General features: G+C 35.3%; 1 protein-coding gene across 1 annotated transcript in view; it reads left to right on the plus strand.

Annotated features, from left to right (window-relative positions):
- TTLL7 (tubulin tyrosine ligase-like family, member 7) overlaps positions 1-23,523 on the plus strand; it is a 42,659-nt gene extending 19,136 nt beyond the window's left edge. The window contains exons 9-16 of the mRNA XM_008944455.1: positions 48-134; positions 4,147-4,342; positions 5,390-5,670; positions 8,669-8,803; positions 10,526-10,606; positions 15,775-15,935; positions 20,214-20,387; positions 23,403-23,523. Coding sequence (XP_008942703.1) covers positions 48-134; positions 4,147-4,342; positions 5,390-5,670; positions 8,669-8,803; positions 10,526-10,606; positions 15,775-15,935; positions 20,214-20,387; positions 23,403-23,523 — 1,236 coding nt within the window. The remainder of the gene's footprint in view (positions 1-47; positions 135-4,146; positions 4,343-5,389; positions 5,671-8,668; positions 8,804-10,525; positions 10,607-15,774; positions 15,936-20,213; positions 20,388-23,402) is intronic.
- The last annotated feature ends 229 nt before the right edge of the window (positions 23,524-23,752 follow it).

Consider the following 23,752-nt stretch of genomic DNA (forward strand, 5'->3'; position numbering starts at 1 on the left):
GGATATGTCCTGCTTTGAATTAATTGGAGTGAAATTCCCATTTCTAGGAGGAGGACATTTTGGATCTTCTGGAGCAGTGTGAAATAGATGATGAAAAACTAATGGGAAAATGCACCAGGCAGCGAGGACCTAAGGTATTTGACTTTTAGATGTCAATTTTTTATTTCATTCTGTCAATAGTCTGAGAATTTTAAGTAGGGAATTTAGTTAGCTGATCCTGCTGGAAGTTTCATTCTTGAGACTGGCATTAAGCCCTTTTTATTTATTTTTTTTTTTATGTGTGAAGAGAAGCATAACTGCCACCTATCTGACTAGATCCCATTATGATTTTAACTGGATGCGAGATCCTTCCTTTCCTTTCTAAGATATTTTGAGGAATTGTAGTGCATGGCAACAGCTGTTGTACTAGAGATTGCTAAATTTCAGTGTGTGAAATAATTTTTATATCCATAGCCTATCTCAAAAGAATGCTTTCATCTTTAATCGATTAGTGCCACTAAGGAATTTTGAGATCGTGGGATAAAAGGTGCTGTGGAAGCTCAGAGGATTAATTATGATTATGATGTATCTGTAGCTTGCTTACTTGCTAAAAGGGCTGTACAGTGTATCTTGGAGCCTGTTTCAAAATCTGCTTTTAAAGTGAATATATATTATTTTTAGCTTAATACTTTCTGGTTGTGTGCAAATCTTTGCCTTAAATAGATTGAGTATCTCTGTAAGCCAGAGAAAAAAAGATCAATAGTTTGGGCTAGGCCAAATAAAGTTTCTTATATTCTGAAAAAAGTCAGCTTAGAATAGCTCTGATGGATTTGTTTAAGGATACATGTAAATTTTTCTAATAGCATTTTATGTTCCTGTTGACATGGTAGACAAATCTTTACAAAATGAATGTTGACAATTGTCCTGAGCTTGCAGAAGTACTTCAGATATGTGCTAGAATCCAAAGAGCTGCATCTTATTATAGGTGTGCATACTGGAAAGAGGATCTGCATACCCAGTCTGGTATTAAGATAGATTTGCAGGAACCTCATTACAAATATGGGGATTTTGTGAGTTAGTGCTTTAACAGTGGTGGATTCATTTAAGGAAGAGAAAAAACAAATAAATCCAGTCTACCCTAGCAACACACTCGATCCACATTCTCCAGGGATTCTTTCCCTTGAGGTTTTGTTTAATACAGTTCTTTAACCTAGGGTCACTTAATTCAAATTTAACATCTCAGGCATGTTTTTCCTTTTTCCAGAAAACTGTCTTTCCCCAGCAGCCCTCAGAATGCATCTATCTGGCTGACTGTGCACACAGAGTTGATCTATACTGCCTCTACGCTGGTTGCACATGAGCTATTCCCAAGCTGGAGGTCATAAACATTTAATAGGGTACTGAGCCCAAACTGGGAAACCTCTCTTAATTAGTTTTAAGGTGAAGTTTGATGGATGGTCCTTGTATCTTGTACCTAAAGAGCATCACCCCTTTCCTGTAAGGGGTAAAGTGCATGTGACTACTAATATGCACTTGGTTGGCCACCTCTTTCCAAAGGGTCTGCTATGAGATATGTAGTATCTAAGTGTATCTCACTTGCCAGATTTCTATACAGACATAGATTAACAGGTAATAGTAATTTCTACTATGAGGTGAGAGAATAATCCATCTGTAAAACTCATCTTCAAATTGTAAAAACCTACAAATACCCATTAGCACATAAAAAAAGTAGCATATGCAAGATCTAATAGACAAAACAAACCTGAGGGGGTAGTATTTTCTATCTTTTTTTAGTACTTTTTTTTTTTTTTTTTCATGTTACACAATAAGAAAGGTTCTTTCAGAAGGCTATAAAGTCCTGTCCTCCCTTAAAGGTCAGTGGCTGACATGCTGACAAAGTTACTGTTAGGAGGTTAGGTGCTTTGCCTTGGGTGCAATCTCTTCCTCAGAAAAAAGAACAGTTAGGACTCAGAAAATGTGATACAGAACATCTGGAATAGTTATGAGAGAGAGATGTTTTCCTCCTCATCCTCCTTCATGTACAGAAATGTATATCTCTGTGTGTATGTATATATATATATATGTTTATACATGGAGAGATACATATCTGAGAGACAGAGGAGTATGTGTGTATAAATAAGCTTGGCATGTAACAGCTCTTCCATATTTGTTATGAATTTCAGCCTTATTTTTATTTGAACGTTACTGGGAGATCCGAGTAGAAAACAAGTCAAGAGTTTCCCAGGATGAGGGAATTTTTACCTGCAATGAAAATATTACTGAATTCTACTTAGATTGAGAAATATGTTCTGGGAGTGTCTGGTTTATTTGTAGCCTCTAGATGGCACCTTATACTTACACACTGTAGGGTTAGTCGTGTTTATTACATTGCCCTGTCTCTGCAGGAAAAAGAACTGAAGCAAAAAAATAACAGATGCTTTAGAGGACACGAGCAGTTATGTTTATTTTTATTTTTCTGATATAAAATCACATGAGTTTAATCAAAGAAAAATCAGGTTAGCATAAGGAGAAAATCAAGGTGTTTCGAACTGCTAAGCAATCAAGTATATCTTATTTTAAGATGTCAGTTTAAACCCAGATCTAGCTGTTTTTTGTCATTATTGCTTTTCGTAATTTCTTGGTCAAGATGTTCTTGTTGTTTAGTGTAGAATGTGTGAGGAAGACGCGTATGATAAGTGGGAATGAGATCTACCTTAAAGCTGCTGTGAATTTTGATTGGAAAAAGTTTATTATGCCTTGTATAACTTATCAGGAATGTCTGTTTCATATATCTCCATGATACACAGCGTTTCATGGTTAGGACAGCTGTTTTTTGAGAAAGCACTAAGTTTTGAGGTACCTTAATTTGTCTTTTTGGCAGGTAGATAGATAGATATCAAAATATTTGTTAGGTAATTGAACAATTGCCAGGGCTTTCCTCAATGGAATACTCTTCAACTCTTCTTTTTCTGCTTTCACAGCTTGGGCTTGCATAAATATACTGTCACTTTAAGTTACTGGCAGAAATCTCTTTCCTTCCTTGGCTGGAATGGAAGGTTAGGTACCATATGTTTAGTTATAAAGCGTATCTTGCCGGAACAGTATCTTTGGGGCTTATTTCTATTACTCTTCACGATAAATCTTAATGCATTACATTATGATAAGATAAAAGGGCAATTTAGATTCATTCTGAGAGTTGTTCTATTTCACTCTGATGCAAAATATATTCAGAAATTATGATACTAATTTTTAAAAATCTGAGTTTTAATTTCAGTCCATTAGGTGACTAGGAAGATGAGGCCATGACTAGAGCTTCTTATAGCTGAGAGTTACTGATATGAATATGTGTAGGTAAAACAAAAAGTGACCCATGAGCCTTCTTAGGGTAATAGATATAATGGAGGATATTGTGTTTTTCTTGTCTGCATCATGGTGGATGGAAGAAGAAACATTTTCATAATGCAGTTTCTGTTCTTCCATCAGTTTCTTTGTCTCCTACGTTTTGATTTTTGCCTTGAAGTACCCATGGTCATAACACAATTGTGTCAGGTCATTACCTAATGACAATGAATCCCACGTGCATATGGGACATTAAATACACCTAGCATAGCTTGCCATATTTTTCCAGTTTCTGCTTTCTGCAGGGTTTGGATTAATCACCTTCTCTTTCAGAAGTATATCAGCCAAAGATCTTTGGTGTATTTCTTTAATTCACATTGATCATTATTAAACTATAGTTTCAGTTATTGCAAATATCAGTGAGGGACTGAAACTGATTGTAAATGGTATTCTATTTCACTTGATTTGTGATTACAAACTATAATTCAACAGGTCTGGTAGTGTAAATCATACTTGAAATAAAAAATTTCCCCCCCCTCCCCCCACTACATTATACTACTGTTCCTGTGATAAAGATCAGGATTACTGTGAGATGAATTTAATTAAATATTTAACCATTTATTCTTAAATTAAGGACCAACTTCCAGTCTCATTTGGGAGGGTTTAACTAAGTACAAATAAACCTGCCTGAATCGGGGACCTACTGTGATAGTTAAGGGTAAAGAAGTATAGTAGTGAAAGATAATAAAGATAGTAAAGGATAATCTTTTGGGATTATGAAGGAATTCAGTTTCTTGTTTTGTTTCTTTTTTTCTTTGTATGCTTTAGCCCTTGTATTCAATGCCAGAATGTGCACAGCCCGGTAGAAAACTTAAGAACTACAACAGTGACAGTAGCTGTGGTAGTGGTAGCAGTATGTCAGAATCAGGAGAAGAAACTGAAAAGGAAGATCACAATGAAAAAAAGGAGAAAAAAGTTTCGTATGATCTTGAAGAAAATAAATACAAGTCTTTGGAACGATCAGGTAGGTGAAATGACCACTTTTCCAAAATGAATCTGGTGTTCATGATGAAGTATATAAAATGCTACAGTATTTTAGAATGTATCAACGTTCGTAACTTAAACACTGGTTTGCTTGTTTTGTCTTCTTTGAAATATTTTCTAAATTAATGAAGAGGAAATTAAAAAAAAAAAAAAATCAGTATTATTTTCCAGAGAAAGCTAAAGTGAAAAGTTCAGCTGGACTAAACTTTAAAATGGTGCAAATGTTCCTCTTTGGTCTTAGATTTGTTTGGTGTTTTTTTTTTTTTTTTTTGAGCATCTAGTTATTTTTTTTTCCCTGTAAAAGGTAGTCTTATTAAGCTTGAATCTGCTGGAATATAGACAGGATAAAGAAATCTATCTGGAGACACATAGAAGGTAATATATTCCAGATGAGATCCCTGCACAGATATTTTTGTGACTGTTTTCTTGCTTGCTGTAGAGCATTGCAGTGAGCATGTTCTGTTGAACATGGTAGATCTAGCATGCTTTTTGTTTTAGCTGCGTATTGTCTCAAATAATTTAATCATATAATTGCACACATTTAATGCTGCTCCTAAAATTTTGTTTTTCAAAGTAGCATCCTTTATTTAGCAGAAGACTGAATTAAACTGTCTAGCTATGCAGGAGCAAATGAAGGAGAACACTTCTGCAAATACAGCATCCATCAACCGAATCTGCTCCTCTGCTTCCATATTCTTACAGTCAGGAAGCCACAGACAGTAGCCACATCCTTTTTGTATGACCTGTAGGGCATACACACTCTTTCATAAATCTGATGCATGTTATAGAGGACTGGAGTCTACCTGATTAAAGCTGACTGTAAGGAAGAAATAAATGTTCTTTTAGAGTATGTTAAGTATGTATTATTAGGGGGTCTGACAGGTTTGACTGCTACATATGTAGTTGTTAGTTAACATACCTTATTTTACAACGTGCACATGTTGATCATGTATGTTTTTAGTTACAAAGGCTGAAAAATAGATGTTAAGAGAATAATAATTAATTACATCATTCATTTAATTTGCAGGTAGGATGAACTGGAAACCTTCAACTAAAAATGTAAAATCTCCATCATATTCATCCCCCACATCATCCACGGGTCCAATAAGGCGTTCTGTGAGCTGCCCTCGTTCCATCTCAGTGCTGACTATGCAGTCACAGGCCGCGGAGCACCGTCCCCTCTCAGCCCGAGCACCCCTGCAAGGCCAGCGCGCCTCCTCCGTCAGCAGGTCTCGTTCCTTAAACTGCAGCCCGTCTTCCGCCAGAGTCCCTCAGGCATCCGGCTTGGGAACTATGCACTCCTCAGGGGTGAGTTCACACAGCAGTTGCACTCAAAATGTGTTCCAGTTCCCTAAAACTCAATAAATACATTATTAATTTTTACGATGTCGGAAAACCTGATGTACTATATAGTCAATGGTGTTTTAACAGAAACTCAGGAATATAAGATTTCTCCAGTTTTCTGCATATGACCTATGGTCAGTGCTGCTGTGATGTTTCAGTGTTTCTGGTGCAGCAATACAGGTGTTACGTTTTGTGAGAATGGAAATCTTAGAGGTTTTGTGACTGGCAAAACTCCTTGCCTAAATAGTTTTTTGAAGACAGAAAGGTTGTTTTTAACCTCTTAAAGTTTCTGCGATCCGTGTGGGGACTGCTGGTTCTGAAATAAGGATGTATCTACCTTCAAAATCTTTACAGTAACAAAAATATATCAATATTTCAAAAAATATTTCCAAGGGTAAATATACTGTACCAGAATAAAACATTAGTAGGACTTTATATGGGTGTCCATTGTAGAAGAAGGTGTAATTAATTTTCAACATACTGTACCTATTTTGCATACATTATACCACTGCAGTAGAGCTTTACTTCCAAAGTAAATAAACCAACCAAACAAAAACAAAACAACAAAAAACAAACAAACAAACACACAAACACCCAGCAAAAAAACCCCAAAAAAACAAACAAAACCCAATTGAAAATGTAATGTATAGATATTTCTTGAGGTCTTTGGGATTTGCATCTGCAGTAAATACCTCAGAAACAAATGTTTTTTTTTCAAGTGAAGACAAAGCTTCTTTCATTTTGAAGCTTGTTCCTGAGACAGACAAGCATTTAGATTCAGGTAATCTAAGTATTTAATAGAATAAATGGATCAGATTAAACACTTCTAGTTGCTTAGAATTTGTGTGGTTAGTTGTAATTTCACAATGTACTTTTGAAATGTACATTTTTATTTTCTTTTTCCCTTTTGTGACCAGACTGTCATCCTCTTTGGTATCTCCTTCACAGCCGAGGCATTTCTTCTTTTGTGTTTGCATGATGGAGCACATATGCACTTATCCTCAGGCAGTGTTTTCTGGGATCAGTCCCCAGCCTCGTTCCGTATTGTATTTGTGTGCTGGTGCCAGTGCGTTTCCATTCATGATTTGGTGCCTGACCTGGTTTCATCACCCAACTAATTTAGCTGGCAAAACAAATTGGCACTTTTAACGCGTATTTGCAGCCTTTCCCTATTGTGATGAGCTTTGATTGTGAGAAATCCTCTGGTAATGATAATTAACTTGTTTCATAGTATTTACTATTTCTAATCATCATTTTTATTCAGTAGCACTCCCATTGTCTGGTTTGCCTGTGAGGCTTTGTCTAAAAGATGCAAAAGGATCCTTTTAAAATTGTGTGCTGACATCTTGTGAAATATTCCTTAACATGGTTTTCCATCTTTAAAGTCAGCTAATAGAATTGGAAAGGCATTAAGATTGAGTCTTCATTGCAACATGTTAAAGGTATTTTTTATCACACTAGCTATCTCAAGTTTAAAAAGTACACTTTTATCATCAAGATGTATTCTGAGAATTTAATGAGACAGGCCTAATACAGATTTTTCTATTCACATTAACTTTCTATCAAATACAAATTACTGAAAGATTGAAAACAGTCTCTTACCATCTGACATTAAAAATGGGCTACTCACTTAAATTAACATTAGTGAGAAACCATACTCTCTTTTTCATTGAGAAAGCTCCACCACAGAAATGATCTTGATATGCAGAACAATTATGTTGGGTGATAGAGCTTAGGTCGTGCTTCTTAAAATAATGTGAATAAAATTACTTACAGAATGGGTAAGAACTACTCATAATTTAGCACTATATTGTGAATGGAACTCTGTCCATAATTATTTTTGCAACTAAGAATAATATACTATATATTACTGCTAGAATAAAATTAAAATTGATAAACTGTAACTTACTATGAAGAAATCATTTGTGTGTGATAAAGTATTAGTTTATCTATCCTTTGGACAAGAAAAGAGCAGTATACTGCCATTTTTGGAAGCTGCTGAAATCCAAATGTTCTAAAAGTACAGAAACTAAGTTTAGAATAAGCCATTTATGGCTGGGAATTACAGACACTTTATGATAGCAGTTATAAACAAAAGTAGATATGGAAATATTTGCTATCTTATTTCAGCCACATATTTCTGCAAAATATGTTGTTACGCTTGAAAATGTTCATCAATTAAAAATATCCGTAAGTACTGTAGTTTTTATAAAACAAAAGATTTAGAAATGCCTAAAAATTCTCAATTTCACTGAACAAAACACAAAATTAAGCTCATTTAATCCTGCAAATGCAAAAGTATGCAAAAGTAAAGAAACGGGAACAGAAATATTTCTAACTAGCGTCTAAGATTTAAAGAAAATCCCCAAACCCTCCAGAGACAGCCTCACACAGACACTGTAGGGGTTCAGATTGGTGTTGGTATAAAGAGCACTGGTATTTTAAATAAACTAATGGACAATTAAAGACACTGTCAGAATTCTCCCTGACCAGAGTTAGGAGCACAGTGTCCTTACATTTTAATACTTGCTGAAATCTTGTCAGTATGGCATATTATTGGCAGTTTCTGTTAAATTGTTGCAGTGAAGAACTGAAATGAAGTTTTTTGTGACTAATAAATTATTTTTCATTATGTTGAATTTAAATTCAAAGTCTATTATCTAAACTTCAAATTTTTATTTTAAATGGTGGGCATCATAAATATTGAGGATACGTTTGTTTGTTTCAAACTTATATTTTAACTGTTTTTCTTGAATTTCTTGACAACTCTAAGTAATGGTGGTACATTAGTGTGTGAGGCATATGTGTGTATATTAGTTATATAGTAGACAGTATGTCTATGCACGTTAATAATATATTTTATGTCACCCTATTTAAAATTTATTTTTGTCAGGGAAACATCTTTGTTATGTGATCTAATGACATGCCTGGAATTTTTCCTCTGCTTCATGTTGATTTTTAGAGTGAGTCTTTGCTGCAACAGAAAACAAAAGAGCAAGAAGTTGCTTTGACAAAAGAGACTCTTCTCATTATCAATGACATGAGAATGAAGTTCCCAGGAAAAACAGTTGAAGAAACAGAATTAATTATAGAAGATGTAAGTATGTATAAATAAAAAAGAATAGCAGGCTAGACACTTAGTGTTTAGGCCACTAAAATGAAGGAAAGTAGAAAGCTCGATTTATGATTCATGAGCTCCTGTGGCCTTAAAACTTCTAAAACTTGGAATAATTCAAAAGATTTTGAAAGCAGGGAGCTTTGCATCCTTTTTGACCTTAAAAGAGCAGCAATGAAAACATTTCTGTTTCTTTATGAAATATATGAGAAACAGTCAGGAAGGTTAGGAAAAATCAGTTTTTCATTGTCAAGAAAGTTCGAAATTTTAAGTAAGCTAAGAAGAATTTTACAATTCATATTTCATGTGATACTGTTGGTACAGTACATGTTCAGCTTGCTCTCAAAAAGACTTACGAAAGCACTAAGAATGGTATGCTGCAAGGCAAACTGTAAAGAACACCAGACACACTCTTTTTGGCTCTTCTAGTGTGGCAGCTTACACTTTCTTAGAACCAGCATTGTCCTGAGCCTCACAATTTGGTATCAAAGACATGTGAAACAATACCTGAACTCAAGGGCAATTAAAAAGCAACACCTATCATTAAGACAGATAAGCAAAACTACGTAGTATTAAGTCCCTTTTAAATATCTAGTGCAGATAAACTAACATCGGCTTAGAAAAAAGAGGGTAGAAGTTCTCTTCTCAGTCCAGTAGAAATATGGAGGGATCTAGTAATTTAAATTAACACCTGTATTCTGAAGTGAGCACAGTCCATGGTCTGTTAAAATTAATCTAATTCATTATCTAGCTGAAAATGTTCTGTGCTCCATGAGCTTTCAAAACGTTGATTGTATCTCTAGTAGTCTGCACAACTAAGTCACAGTGGAACATTCTCCTGTAGTGATGGTTGATTTGGGTGATTCGGGAAGATAGCATTCATAACTAGCATATTGAGTTTCTCATCTTAGAAGCAGAAATAAAATGCTTCATTAAATTTTCTCTGATTTCAGACATGTGAGTGTGTGGGTGCATGCATGTCTGGGTGGGAGTGTGTGTGTGCGCTCCATCTAGTGGTGCTTTCTCATACAACGTTGGCATGGTTATAAATGCACTTTCTTAGTGCAGGATTCTTTCATAAATTCGTTTGGCCTTCACGAATTTCTGATGGGAAATGGTATTTCATCATGGTAGGAAACAAGTAATAGTATATTAGTTGACGGTGAGGCAGAACTTGTCGTAGGTCTGGAATAGGATAGAAAGACAAAATAACAAAATGAAAGTAAAAATGTATGTTCACGCTCCAGCTATTTTGGTAGCACTTGGACATCACAGAGGGATAGTATTGCAGCTCGTATGTGATCATTTATAGAAAGAATGTTTTTGAGGTATGTCTAATGTATTTTCTGTAGCAGAAAACCTCACTATTTGAATAGATTTTACAGTTATACGTGTTTGAACTTATTGCTGTGTTCAAGGAGTCTGAGTTGAGCCAGTCAAGACAAGTTGCTTTGTAGTGTACAGCTTTCAGAATCGGGTGGAAAAAGAGGGTAGAACTAAAGTGAAAGATTGCACACATCTTTTGCAAAACTTTCCCCCACAGAAATCTTGCAGATATTTTTATCTTTCTTTTAGAAAAAAGTTTTCACAAAGGTCTTTTAGATGCTCATGCTTTTTTGCATAAGGAATGCTCGTGAATGAAATGCCATATTTCAGGTGTTCTTATGTGTCTTTCTTTTATCTTGTGTTTTGCATTGACTACAGATTATGGATAATTGGAAGTATCATAAAACGAAAGTGGCATCATATTGGTTGGTAAAACTGGATTCTGTAAAGCAACGAAAAGTAAGTGACACATTTAATTTCCTGAAGATTATCTGAACCAGTGTTTCTACTGGTGTTTACCAGTAGCTGTGAGTTACCTGAGATGCCAAGGTAATGGCTGCTAATACTAACACATATATGAATTGATTCCATTTCAGGAAACTATGTTGCTCAATATTTAGACAAGCATAATTATTGTGGAATATAATTTATAAAACATTTTCTTAAAATACTAGTCTGCTGAAAGAAAAGCAAACAAATAAGTGATTAGTGCTTAGATACCTAATTATTAGCAAACAATCTTAGAAGTGTATTGATTCAGCAGATCTGACTGATAAGGGAAAAACCAATCGGCAATTTCAGACCAGGTATTTTAAAACTCCATTACAGTCAGTGATACTGCACTTGGTTATTTGAGTCTTTGACCCACAGCATTATAACAGGTCGTGTTGAATAAAAAAAATAGACCTGCCAAGCAAAGATTATTGATATTGTTGTAATGTTTAACTAACTGGTTTAGACTTGCAGAGGAGTAATTATATTTGCTTATGATTCTGTGTTCGATCATCTGCTATCTAGGAGCTACTGTTGCGTATAGCATGTAAAGAGTTTTTAATCTGTTTAAAATGTGACATATGGTAGTATGTCAGTCATATCTGTATGTTGTATGTCAGTTAAAACTCTCTTCCCAGTATGATATTTATTTTCCTTAATGTAGCAGGAATTTATATCTGTTATTAATAATTTGATGTCCCTAAAGCAGTATTTTGCATCTTTTTCTGCCTCAGTCACTGACACATTATGTGGATTAGCATATCAGGTTCAGGCTTTTAATCTCTGTGTGCTTCAGTTTCAGAGTCTATTTTTATAGACAATAAAAGAAAGTAAATTAATCAAAATGCTGCATACATGACAATTATTATAATTGGAAAAGGTCGGTAGATCGTTATAGAAGAACGATTTCAGATCCTCATCTCAAATTACTTTATAAAATCAGCAGTATGGTCCTCAGTCTTTCAAATTGTGTTTTATTGAATAATGCATTAAATGCTTGTATTTTCATACTGGACAGAGAAAACATGTCCATTTAATGTGATGGAAATGTATTTGACTATTCAAGTTCAGATATTAAATGGAATATGTGTCCGCACAGCTTTTTAAAACTAAATTAGACATGACAAACTGAAGAAGAACTTGGAAATGTTGGAGGCTGTAATTTAATCAAAATTCTTCTCAAATCATGTCAGATGACAGCACAGATCTATAATTTAGCAGAATTATTTCTTGTACGTTGACAGGAATCAGCAGAGCAACCAACTTCATTGGCTGAAATTGTCATTTTTTGTTAGATATCTATATATACAGCTGTTCTGCTGAATAGTCCTTTGCTTAAAATAGTCCTTTGCTTATTCCTTTTTAGTTACAGAAAAGTGTGCTGTAATCCCAATATGCAGGCACATGGGCTTTTTCTACTGTCTGCATGTGGCAGTTGTAACCGTTTTCCCCAAACCAGAGAGAGTGTTAGAGGGAGCTTGTAGAAAATTGTGATGTGGAGGAAGAGCTCTAGGAAGGAGGGAGGGTTTGCTAGATAGATAGAGATATGTATACATAGATAACAGGGCGCAAAATTCACACTGCTGCTGCAACAGAGATCTCATTTTCTCATCAGGAATCTTTGAGACAGTTGGAACTGCTGGGGATGTGTTGCTAGAATTGCTTTATTTAACTTATGATGCCACAAGCATGGAAAGAAATCAGTAGATTGGGCCCCTTGGTCCAACAGAGATACAGGGCTTTCACACACGACTTGTTAAGGTGCTTCATTCAACCCTTTCCCATAGTTCTCTCCCCAAAACTATGTGAAGGAATATCACTCACAGGGAGAGTGATAAATCTGCTCTTTGAGGGACTGCTGAAGCTAGTTACTATACATTCTTCAGTTGCCCTTCCTTGGCTCCTTTTGGCCATCTGGCTTTATGTGCTTGTGTCTGTCTGGGCTTTGTTTTTGGGGGCTTTTTTTTTTTTTTTTTATAAACTTCGTCAGAATTTTCTCCTTTAGGTGTTATTTCAGAAAGTCTACAATAAAGGCTTGTTTTGTCCTTTATTTGAATGACAGTCATGTAAAACCAAAGGCACATGTACAAAGTCAGGATGATACAGGTTGATATGCTAGGTCATTATTAGCAAAAACTACACCATCGGAAATGTGGGTTTCTTTGCTTTTCTTGTGAAGACATCTTTTACAACTTAGGAGACTTATAATTCCTGAAGCACTAGTGGGCCCTTCATCTTTGCTTGCACTGGAAATGATTTGCCTTTTTTTTTTTAAACTGCTTTTAACCTCAATCCCTTCAAGCAATCAGATAGTTATTCTTAGAAGGGAAGTTTATAAAAACGGATTAACTTTGACAATGACATTGCAGCAGAGGACTGCCAAATGTGTAAGCTTTTGTTGATTTGAAAGAAGTATGTTTTATATTCCAATGAGGTGGGTAAAGGAGAAGTGAGCTCAAGGTGGAGAATATTTATGCAAGTAAGGAATCTGTCTCAAAGGTACTTTCTGCAACCTTGTGAAATACAAACCAGAAACTCAGTCCCCTTCACTGTATGTACTGTGAAATTTTAACACTCAAGAGGAAAATACCTGGGCAATGTACAAGATTTCACAATGTTCATCCCTGACAGCTATATTTGCTTAACAATTACTCAACGTGATCTAGAAAAATTAAACTTCTGCTCATTTTCTTAGTGTGTAATATTCTGGCATTACAGCAGAGGTACAGAAGGCAATTAGAAGCAAGGTGAGAGTGAAACAATGAAATCGATACAAACTAAAATGAAATTTAGCCTCCCAAGACTTTTAGAAAAATGAGACTTTTGTATGGGAGTTGTTGTGACTGCTTTGTGTTACATCACTTTACTTAATTTCTTTAAAAGTGTTTTGATGGTTACCAGAGGGTCTTGAATATGCTCTTTCATACCAGCTTGTTCTGTTACACCTAGATAATTGGTTATGTTAAAGTAAATGATGTAAATTAAAGTAAACAGAAACATGAAGGCAAACTAGGGAAATTAACTTAGAAAAATGAGGATGTAGATTTAATGAAGTTCCAGCTCTTGCGCAATGCCTTGTCTCTTTTCTTAAATGGATGATTGAGGCCATGTTTGCAAATTAAGAACAATTAACTGGGACATTTTCCCCGCTGGCAATATCAGCACAGTAAAAAGAGCAAAAAAGTTGTGTTTTTTTTTCCCCCAGAGTACCTGGCAGCCTGTGGCTTGCTTTAAGATGCAAGAATCTCTGCGGAATGAAGTTGTTCTATTTCACACAGGGACATAAATTACTAATAGTCAGTGTGACATTGCAAAGAAATGTATGGTTGATCCTGTATTTGAATTAGAGACTTAGCTGGTTCAAATGGGTATATACAGTCACAGCTATTGACCATTTTAATGGGAAAGCCTTAATCAGGCAAGACATCAGGGAAAGGCTGCTGGAGAAGCATTAAGACAGTAGGCTAACACTGCTAAGGGAATGTCTGAAAATCTGGACCCATTCCACAAGCGTCTTGCAGTGCAAAACCTGAGTTAAGCTTCTGCAGACATTAAACAAGATCATCATTATTAGGTTACAATTTACAACTCTTTCTGTCTCGCTCTCTGGGAGGAAGAGACCATAGGTGTAGTTTTCAGTGTGTTAGACACCTGCATTCGTAAACATTCCCAACAGAGAAGAAAGCATTGTATTTATGTTGGTTTATTATGCATGTGGAATTGGTGCAAGACCTATGCATGCAGACTAGTCCGAGGTTCTCAAAAAAGACCTTAAATAACATATGTCATTGAAGTTTTCATTCTGAGGTATCTATAGATTTTCTGCCTGCTAAACATTACTATGCAGCTTAACTGTGTTATTGGAAGCATTTTATTTATTTATGCTTTGTTTCCTTCATGGGGTCTAATCAGACTGTTTATAAACAATGGTTTGTTATGCAGGGCTAAAAAATTGCAGTTCTACACCATGCTTCCATACTTCAATGTTCTACTAAATCTCCTCCACCTTCTGAGAGACAGCTGTTTCATTGTCTGAATCAATTTGTCATACATCTGAAAGGTTCCCAGGAGAGTATTGTACCTTCTAATTTGCAACATCTTGTACCAAATAAACTGTTGGTTCACCACCCACTTGAATCTAATTAGATTTTGGGAAGATGCAGTTTTGTGAAAGAGGCGGTAAGGGTGTCCCCTTTACAGGAAAACATGTTGACTTAATGGACAGTTAAATCCAGGACACTCTGGAGCCTTTTTCTCTGCAGTGATTATGGAGGGAACGTAGAGGCGTGACTTAAGAGGATGTACAGATGTTTGAAAGCAAGCAAGATGAATCCTGCTTTCTGTGTCCCAGTTCAGTGGGATGTGTAAAGGTGTATCCAGGAGGACTCTCAAGAGTTGGATGTGTGACTGCCTGTAGGTTTGTGTGTACACGGAGTAGCTAAGACTTATGGTGTAAAACTCTCAGGGCTATACTCACTGCAGCTTAGCATTTTCTTTACACACATCTTTACATGCTTGTATTTAAGTGTAACCCACGTGTAATACAACTGTTGCATTTGTGTAAACATAGCTGTTTTAAGTATCTTGAAGATTATTTTCATACTTACTGATGTAACTACACTGTTTCCTGCATGAGAGGTAAATTAAAATGGTTTGATCTAGGGTAACACTGCGCTTGAATAGTCTTTAAATCAAAACCTGTTTGTAGCTTTTCAGGGCATTTTAGTTCCTTATAAAATAGATGGTGTTTTAAAAGGGAGTGGGAAAAGAAGAGATAATCTTCAAATATATAATATTTGGGTCGTTAATTATGTTGCTTCTAGTCTGTAATTGTGTCCATTTTGTTTCTTATTAAACGCTTTGTTATTGAAACAAGCTAGTATTGGACAGGCTAAAAAAAGTAGAAATGAACTTTTCTGTAATAATAAAATATTTTTATTTGGCTTTGCAAATGTTTTTTGACAGAAAAGGTGTATCATAAAAGTTTGCTGATGAATGCACAGAAATGAAACATAGACATCTGTGGGAATTTATAGCTCTGCAGTCATTTGTGTGTGCAGTGAAGCGGCGAACGGTTGGGTTTAGGTTTTGCAATATGCCTTTGCTTTTTGATTTCCTTGGAATACTCTTCCTAGGTTTTGGATATAGTCAAGACGAATGTTCGTGCAGTTCTACAGCGTGTCTGGAAGGCTCGAGACGTTGAAAATTTACATCTGTGCCGACTCTTTAACCGTGTATTTAATCGCTTACTTTGGAGCCATGGTCAAGGTCTGTGGAACTGTTTCTGTAATTCTGGGTAAGCCTATTTTTCTTATCTTGGTCTTCTTCATAACTTTACAATTACTATCAATGCTAGTGTACTTTGCTTGTTTTCTTCCTTTATAATACATTGAACTTGTTTTAAAACCACCTAAAGATATAGTATAATTAGAAATCTAATAATCCAGGCCAACCATTTCAGTAATGGAACCTGACATTTAGTAATGTGTTTACAAATATAATAACCCAAGGAAAAAAAAAACCCTGATTTTCAAAATGTATGAGCTTTAGGTCAACTCTTTCATAGGATGGTGCACAGTTTTGAGGCCAGACCACTGTGAGTGTCAAATGTGGACTTACCATCAACAGAAATCTTTGTTGGATCTGAGCTCAAGACTTTGAAGGGAAGAATTCAGTCACAAGTGCAGCTGACATCTCATGCCAAATGCAGTGTCAGTTCTGTGATTTATAAGTAACGAGTTCAAATTTCTCTGCTTGATTACATTCATGGTTTCCCACGCTGTTGGGAATTTAAGTGTACACATAAAGGGAAATGTCCATGCTGAGGTAAGCAGATGTTTTTGATTTGGGTAGCAAATTGAAGTTTTGTATAGGGGGAAAAAAGTTGAGGCCATATATTGAGAGTTCAATATTCTACACTTCAAAATCTACATTCCTGATATCAAGGGCATTCATGTAAGGATAGGTTTGGAGGATCAGATCATAGTTATAAAATAATTCCCCCCTGCATTGATTCATAAAATAAGACTACAAATGTTTAAATATATTAAATATATTACATACAAACCCACATTTTCTCTGTAAGTATATACAACATCCAAAGAATGGGAGGAGTTTTGATTAGGTTGCATAAGTTGTGCTAAGAAATGTATTGCAAATGAACCACAGTAAACACAATAGGATGCTGATAGATATTGTTTGTACAGAGTTGTCAGGTTGACACGTTCTTCACGTATAGTCAGTTGTCATATGTAGAGAATGCACGTAAAGCACTTGTTAATTGTTTCCCAACAAAATGGATAATGGCATTCCTAAGATGAAGAGGGATCTGAGAGTATCCAAAAGGTCACCATGGTTTGTTTTTTTTTTTTTTACCATTATATTCTCATTGCTGAAGACTTCTTGTTGTTGTTGTTGTGCAAGCCCTTAGAAGCCTTCACATTTTTGTCACTGAGATGGGCCGTGGGAACATGCAGATAATGTCAGCCTTGAGATTTTTTAGAGCTTAGTATTGGGAATGCAGCACACTCCAGAAGTTGAAATAGGGTGAGAAAAGTTTTCTGAGTTTCCAATCTGAAACGCTTTTTTAAAAAATAATTTTCAGCAGCTGCAGGGTCCCTTCTTCATGCCAGCAGAGCTGTGTGGAGTCTTGAGTCCGAGCTCAATTTTTGTGGTCATAAAATAATTACCTTCCCTGTTAATAATGCTGTTATTATTTTGAATTTTACTTTGCAAATCTCATTTGAGTTTTTTTTTCTCTAAAAAGAATGGTTTTTGTTCAAAACCTTTGAACAACTCTGCTATTTGCTTGGCTTGGGAGGAGAGTCTTTGAGCCAGCAGAAGAATTCAATGAAGAGCAGGATTTCTCATCTAACAATGATTTCATTCATGCAGAACAAGACTCAGCTGACTCCAAAGTGAAGCTAAATTCTTTAACAAAGATCCAATTCCTTGTAAGAGAAGCTGCTATGTAAAAGATTGTAAAAATAATGTGAAAGTAATATACAAATATCCAGCAGGTGTAGAGATCATTCTGCATGTAATAGACTTAATACAGAATTCACAGAAGGCAGGAAGGCTGCTTGTACCTTCCCCATATGTTGTTTATTCAATAAATATGTATGTTACAAGAATCCTTCTTACCGTGTAATCCACAACAGAGAACTCACGACAGCACCTCTGTAGCAGAGAGGCCAACTTCTTTCTTAGAGCTCATTGTGCTGCTTTAGAGAACAGATTGGAAAACCCATAGGGCATGCATAGAATTTGGGGAGACATGTTGTGAACAGGCATTAATGTGCTAATTGAAAAACAAGATGAGTATATGAAAATAAATCAAGTATGGTGCTTTGACTATTTGCAAGATATATGCCTTGGAAGAAGAACAGAGCTAATAGCCGTAAGGTTTCCTGTTGCTGGTTAGATCTCTGCTAGTCATATGCTATTTTAGCAAAAAGAATGAAGAAAAACAAAACCTCAGTGACGTAACTGTGATGTAAATGGTTTCATAAAGCTACATTTCTTTTACTTCCAGTATAATAAACAACTAAAATTAATAAGGGAAAAACAGTAGAACCTTTTGACTTCAGATGGTTATAAAAAGAGCAGTGCATAACTGACAGTATTGCAAGATCAAGCGTTATAGTCTTTTCTGGATCTGGTGAGGAGTCCATGGTTTTTCACTAACGTGTGGAAACTAAAGTTACAGCATAACAAATTGAACTTCCTCAGGTAACAGTACTCTGAGCCCTGCTGACTGCAGTATAATACTGTATGAACTGGATCTGTGTAGCACATGGAGGAGGTTGCACAGGCACACTTATATGTGAATATTAATGACTTTTCATATATATTCCCAAATATCAGTATTTATTACTAGGATAACTGTATACCACGATGTTCACAATTGGCCATAGTTATAGGCAGGCCACATATTATTCTTCACTGATAAAATCCCTCCTAACTGTAGGAAAGTGATGACAGACCTCAAAGCCCAGAACCTAAGGAATTTATCAGGAGAGTTTCTTCCACAGGATTTTTGAGATTTATGGATTGAATTAAACAAGTATATGAAATGATATGTAGCACTGACAATCTGTTGAACAAATGTAATACTTAGAACTTCATTTTGCTGCTTTCCTCGTGAGTTCATGAGGAAAGAGTAAAGACAATAAATTAACTTCCATGTAACAATACATGTGGAAAGTTTCCAGACAGGAGACAATATGGAGAAAAATATTAAAGAAAATAGTAGTTCTTTGAGTAGTAGAATTATTCTGTTTATGAAATGAAACAGTCACTTGAAAATTGTGTGCAGTGGAAATTCTGTAGGACTTAAACCCTTTCAGTTAGAACATATCATCTGGATTGAAGAGCCAGACTGAAAAATCAGTTAGTTATACATACAGTTTATCTTTTAGTCATTAATGTTCATAATCCCATACTAACACAGTGTAATTTTGAAAATCTCACTAGACAGAAGTAAGCTTGCTGGTTCTTTGATGTTGTTTTAAGGACAAACTTGCTACACGAGGGTTGTGAAACCTACTGCTGATTTCAGTGGACAAGGCTAAATCATCCTGATGCTATGTTGAGGTCAGATGCAACAAATTTTCCTCACTCAATTAAGTGTTTCTTTCATAAACAAACAAAAAACCTCTAGCTTACAAACCATCTGTACCACTGGATAATGTTTTGGCCAAAAAGTCTTTACAGGGACCCTGTTGCCTTTAAAACAGATGTAATGAGTTGTAATCTGGTCAGGATTTTGCACAAACAGGAGTGTAAAGGTGTATGCAAAGAACTGTTGATGTCTTCTGTGGTAAAACTTACCTGTTTTATATTGGTAAGGTGGGATTTGATTTTTTTTTTTTTTTAAATAAATGCCTTTTAAAGAAAATAAAACTATAATGGTCTGCATTTCAAAAAGGAGTGTGTCTATAGATACATTTTGCAAGTTGCACTTAATTGTAGAAGACCAACCCCATATGACCAGATGGAATAGTAAGTAGTATTTAAGTGACTAAACTGGGAAATTCTCCTCATTTGATTATTTGAATAAGGAAGCAGGGCACATACTGATCTCCTGTAAATTAATTTCATATTTGTTTCTTAGTATCATGTACTTAAATTAGAAAAGTATTATTATGCTGTGTCAATTTTAGAAATAATTAGTGACTTTTATTAATTCCTTTAATATCAGATTACATTCGCATTGAGGTGTTAGCCCATTAAAAATAGTGGGTTTTCTTATTCCTGTTGTAAGACATATATAATAACATGACAGTAAATCTTTATGTGCTAAACCTAAGTAATGGCCCTATAAGCACTTGAGGGAACAAACCGAGTGAAAAATAGCTGTGGACATTTCACATCAGGAGATTAACTTCTTAATTTGTGTTTTGGACTCAGCATCTGCCAGCATTTGTGTTAAATAGTATAGCCCCTTCCTGTAAACAGGCAAGGTCATGCTTTTTCTCTTGTTCCTGTGTTGTTAAGTCTGATACAAAGCAGTTAACCTCTCAGACTGCAATTTGTGACAGAAAACATGAAGTCGTATCTTTTTCCATAACAGGAGCTCTTGGGAAACCATATTCAGTAAAAGCACAGAGGTGGTGACTCCGGAGCAGCTCCAGTGTTGCCAACGAATAGTACAGCTTTGTAAGCATTGCCTGCTGGTGGTTTACAAATATTCGTCGGTTTCAAGAGGATCTCCAACTGGGATTAGCTCCCACTGGGATGATACAAGGTATGCATTTCAATATCCTCTTCCTAAATGATAAGTATAAACAATAATACTGGAACAGGTTTCAGTCTATGTTGCTACCACTACACTTCTTTTTAATACTAGTTCATTATGTATTATGCATTCATTATGTATTACCAAAAAAACTACAAACAAACAAACCAACAAAAACACACACTTTCCCCCCTATCTCCCCCCCAAAAAAAACCCCAAACCAACCCAGACAGACTAACTCCCCAACATTTGCCTTGATCCTGAGTTTCTATGATTCTGATCTCTCTAGCCCACTCATGAAGTGCTACTAAAAGAAGACTTGACATACGCATTTTGTATGAAACTACAAGTCTTGGTTGCCTCCTGCCCAAATAGCTGCAGCAAAAGCTTTCTATAAAGTGAACTGAAAATTTCCTTTCTTCCCCTTCTCAGATCCCTCAAAGTCATTGCTTCCAGATTTGCATTCCTAGAGGTATCCTAACATGTGTGATACTTCTGGCCTCACATTCGCAGTGGGATGCTATAGGGGCACAGCTCCAGCCAAGGGTCAGGTAAGTGCCATCTGATTTACTGTATTGCACAGTTTTGCAAAGTTGGTTTCCAAAACCTACAGATTGAAACTTTTATTTATTTCACCCTACAGGGCAGAAATGTATTTTCAAACCTTGCAAAACAGCATCATATAGTAAAAAAATTATTTGGCACTTACCTGATTCTCCATTGGCTGGTTTAGTTCTCCAGCCAGGTATGGTAGGGATTATAACATTGTCAGTACAGGGATTACTGAAAATGCTCCAGCTGTGGGAGTCAACAATGTACAGTTTAACAGTTGGAGGTGGAGAATTAAATGTAAGTTTCAGATTACTTAGGTTCCAAATTATATCCATAATGGTAATTTGAATTGTTATGTATATAAACTTACAAATGCTCTATTTATATAAAACATCTTACAGACATTATTTCATAGAAGGGCTTTATGAGTGAAATATTACGTGAAAAGCAACCTTTGATATGTTATCTGTTAAACTTATTTTATGACTTAATTGCTTACTTGCTGTATCTCAGACTAGGTATTTGATATACTGAACCCTTTTGTTATTGTCATATGAATCTTAAGGCACTCTAACATAAATTAAAACCACCCAGAAACTGAATTTGTTTGGTCACAGCAAAAGCAGAAGTATGTTAGCCACAAAACAAATCATATTCAGTATTAACATCTACTGAGCTATACGAGGAGTATGGTAAAGTCATTTGGATTAGCTAAGACTAGAAAATCTTCAGCCTTGAAGTTTTTATTGCTTTTGCTGTTAATACTGCAGAAATTTTTTTCATCATGACCAGCCACAAACTATTCAAAGTGATTGGATTACACTAATGGACTGCAGCTAACGGGCTTGCATTTGGAAAAGGGATGTTCCAACAGAACTTTCTCATCTCTCATTTCTGTGTTTCTTTGGACCCCAAATGGAAGTTTATTCATAAATTTCACAGGCTAGAGGAATCTAAGCACTCTATATCCTAAGTATCAGCATGCCTTCAGCAATGGAGTGTCATGACAACTCTGATTTATTAAAGTTGCAGTTTTTAGTTTCCACAAATCTTACATTTCTGCTGTGGATACAGCAACATGCTGTATGTCTGATATTCTGAATTTGTGAAATGAAAGATACATATGAAAAGAAACACTCTTGCCCGTATGGCCCACAGTTGTAAGGTAATGAACTATTTTTCTAGAAATGGCAGAACCACAATATTATTTCACTTTTCATACAGGTTTCTGTTTTTAAATGGTGTAAGAATCTGCACTACTAGTAACAGTTTTCTTGACTCTCTGTAAAATTGTGTGAAGTGAAAAAAGAGATCAGAGCATAATTTAATAAATGTACAAGAAGTCAGTTTTTTTCAGGGCTTTATAAAAATCTCATCTGAAGAACATTGTTTTTTTCCTGAGCACAAACCAATCTGTTGTTTTGTTTGTGTATATTAAACAAATGTTTGTGAAACTAAAGCTTTCAAAGATTACAAATAGATACCTCTTTAGCTGGGAAAATTTGTTTTTATAGGGGAAAAGACAAAGATAATGAGAACTGCCACAGAGTTTTTCACTTTTCAGATTCATTCTCAGTCCTGTCTTCTAACTGTAAATCCACTTCATGTCGTGAAAAGAGCAAATAGGAGTATTAATGTAAATGTGTATTAATGCAACTTTTTTCCTCACAAAATTAAAAGTGTAAACAAAACAATAGGGGAGCTCAAAAATTATACCAAAATATCTTTAATGTAATAGCTAAAATCAAACTGTGTAAAAAGTCAGACTTCTTATATTTTGATAAATTCAGCTGTGTTGCAAAACTAGATGCACACTTGCTGTGCTCATTTAATGATTTCTGCAATTAACTATTAGAAAATCATAACACAAAAAGATTTAAGAATATTAATATTAGGCATGTGATAATTTTTTTTTTTTTGTAGTGCTACATAAAATACCTGCTGTAGTTGCCTGAATTTAAAAGGTCAATAGCCACTGTTGTGACTTACTAGGATTGCTTTACTAGAGTAGTGATGATGGTATGTCTATTTTTAGAGAACTACAGCTGGAAACCAAAGCTGAAAATCTCTGAGTTTTCCCTTATAACTTTTTTTACAAATTAATTTTTTGATTAATTTTTTGCAAGCTGGTAAATAGTACTATAACAAAGAACAATGGGCAAAGTTACTAAGTTTTGGTACCAGTGTTACATAGGATGTGATTGTTTTACTTATCCACTTGCTTTAAACATAAAGTGTTGGAAAGATGTTTAAACCTCATACACATCTTGAAATGTTGCTAAGAATTTCTCTGAGTTTAGGTCTTTTTCCTGAGCTAGCTAGTCTCTAGTGCCTTGTAAGTTTTATGGTGTTTATTGTACATGATTTCTTGCATACAACAATTACAAAGTACAGCGTGCTAACAACTAATTCTTTTCCTCTTGAATGTCACTTTACCTGTAAAATCTGCTATATTTTTCATATCCTTTCTAGGTATTTATTGCCAGGACCTTCACTGTTCACCATGAAATCATCTTCGTCCAACCTTAGCTGCAGTTCATCTGGAATGCCTCGCCCTAACATTTTGTTCACACACAGATACAGTCACTTGTGAAAAAAAAAAAGGAAAGTTGCTGTTCTTTGTAAATAATGGCACTCCATTTTTTTTTTTTCAAATAAAAATTGTGATGGAGCTATATATAAGCACTGCTATATATTTACTACCATATTATGATAACATTAAGCTGAAAACCTACTGTAAAAGCATAGCTTTTCTAGAAACATAATAAACCTTAAGTTGTTTACACACACCTGTGAATGTGTAGATCTTGCTAGGTTTCTAA

Source organism: Merops nubicus, unplaced genomic scaffold (genome assembly GCF_000691845.1).
Source record: "Merops nubicus isolate BGI_N331 unplaced genomic scaffold, ASM69184v1 scaffold23977, whole genome shotgun sequence".
Classification (NCBI taxonomy): Eukaryota; Metazoa; Chordata; class Aves; order Coraciiformes; family Meropidae; genus Merops; species Merops nubicus.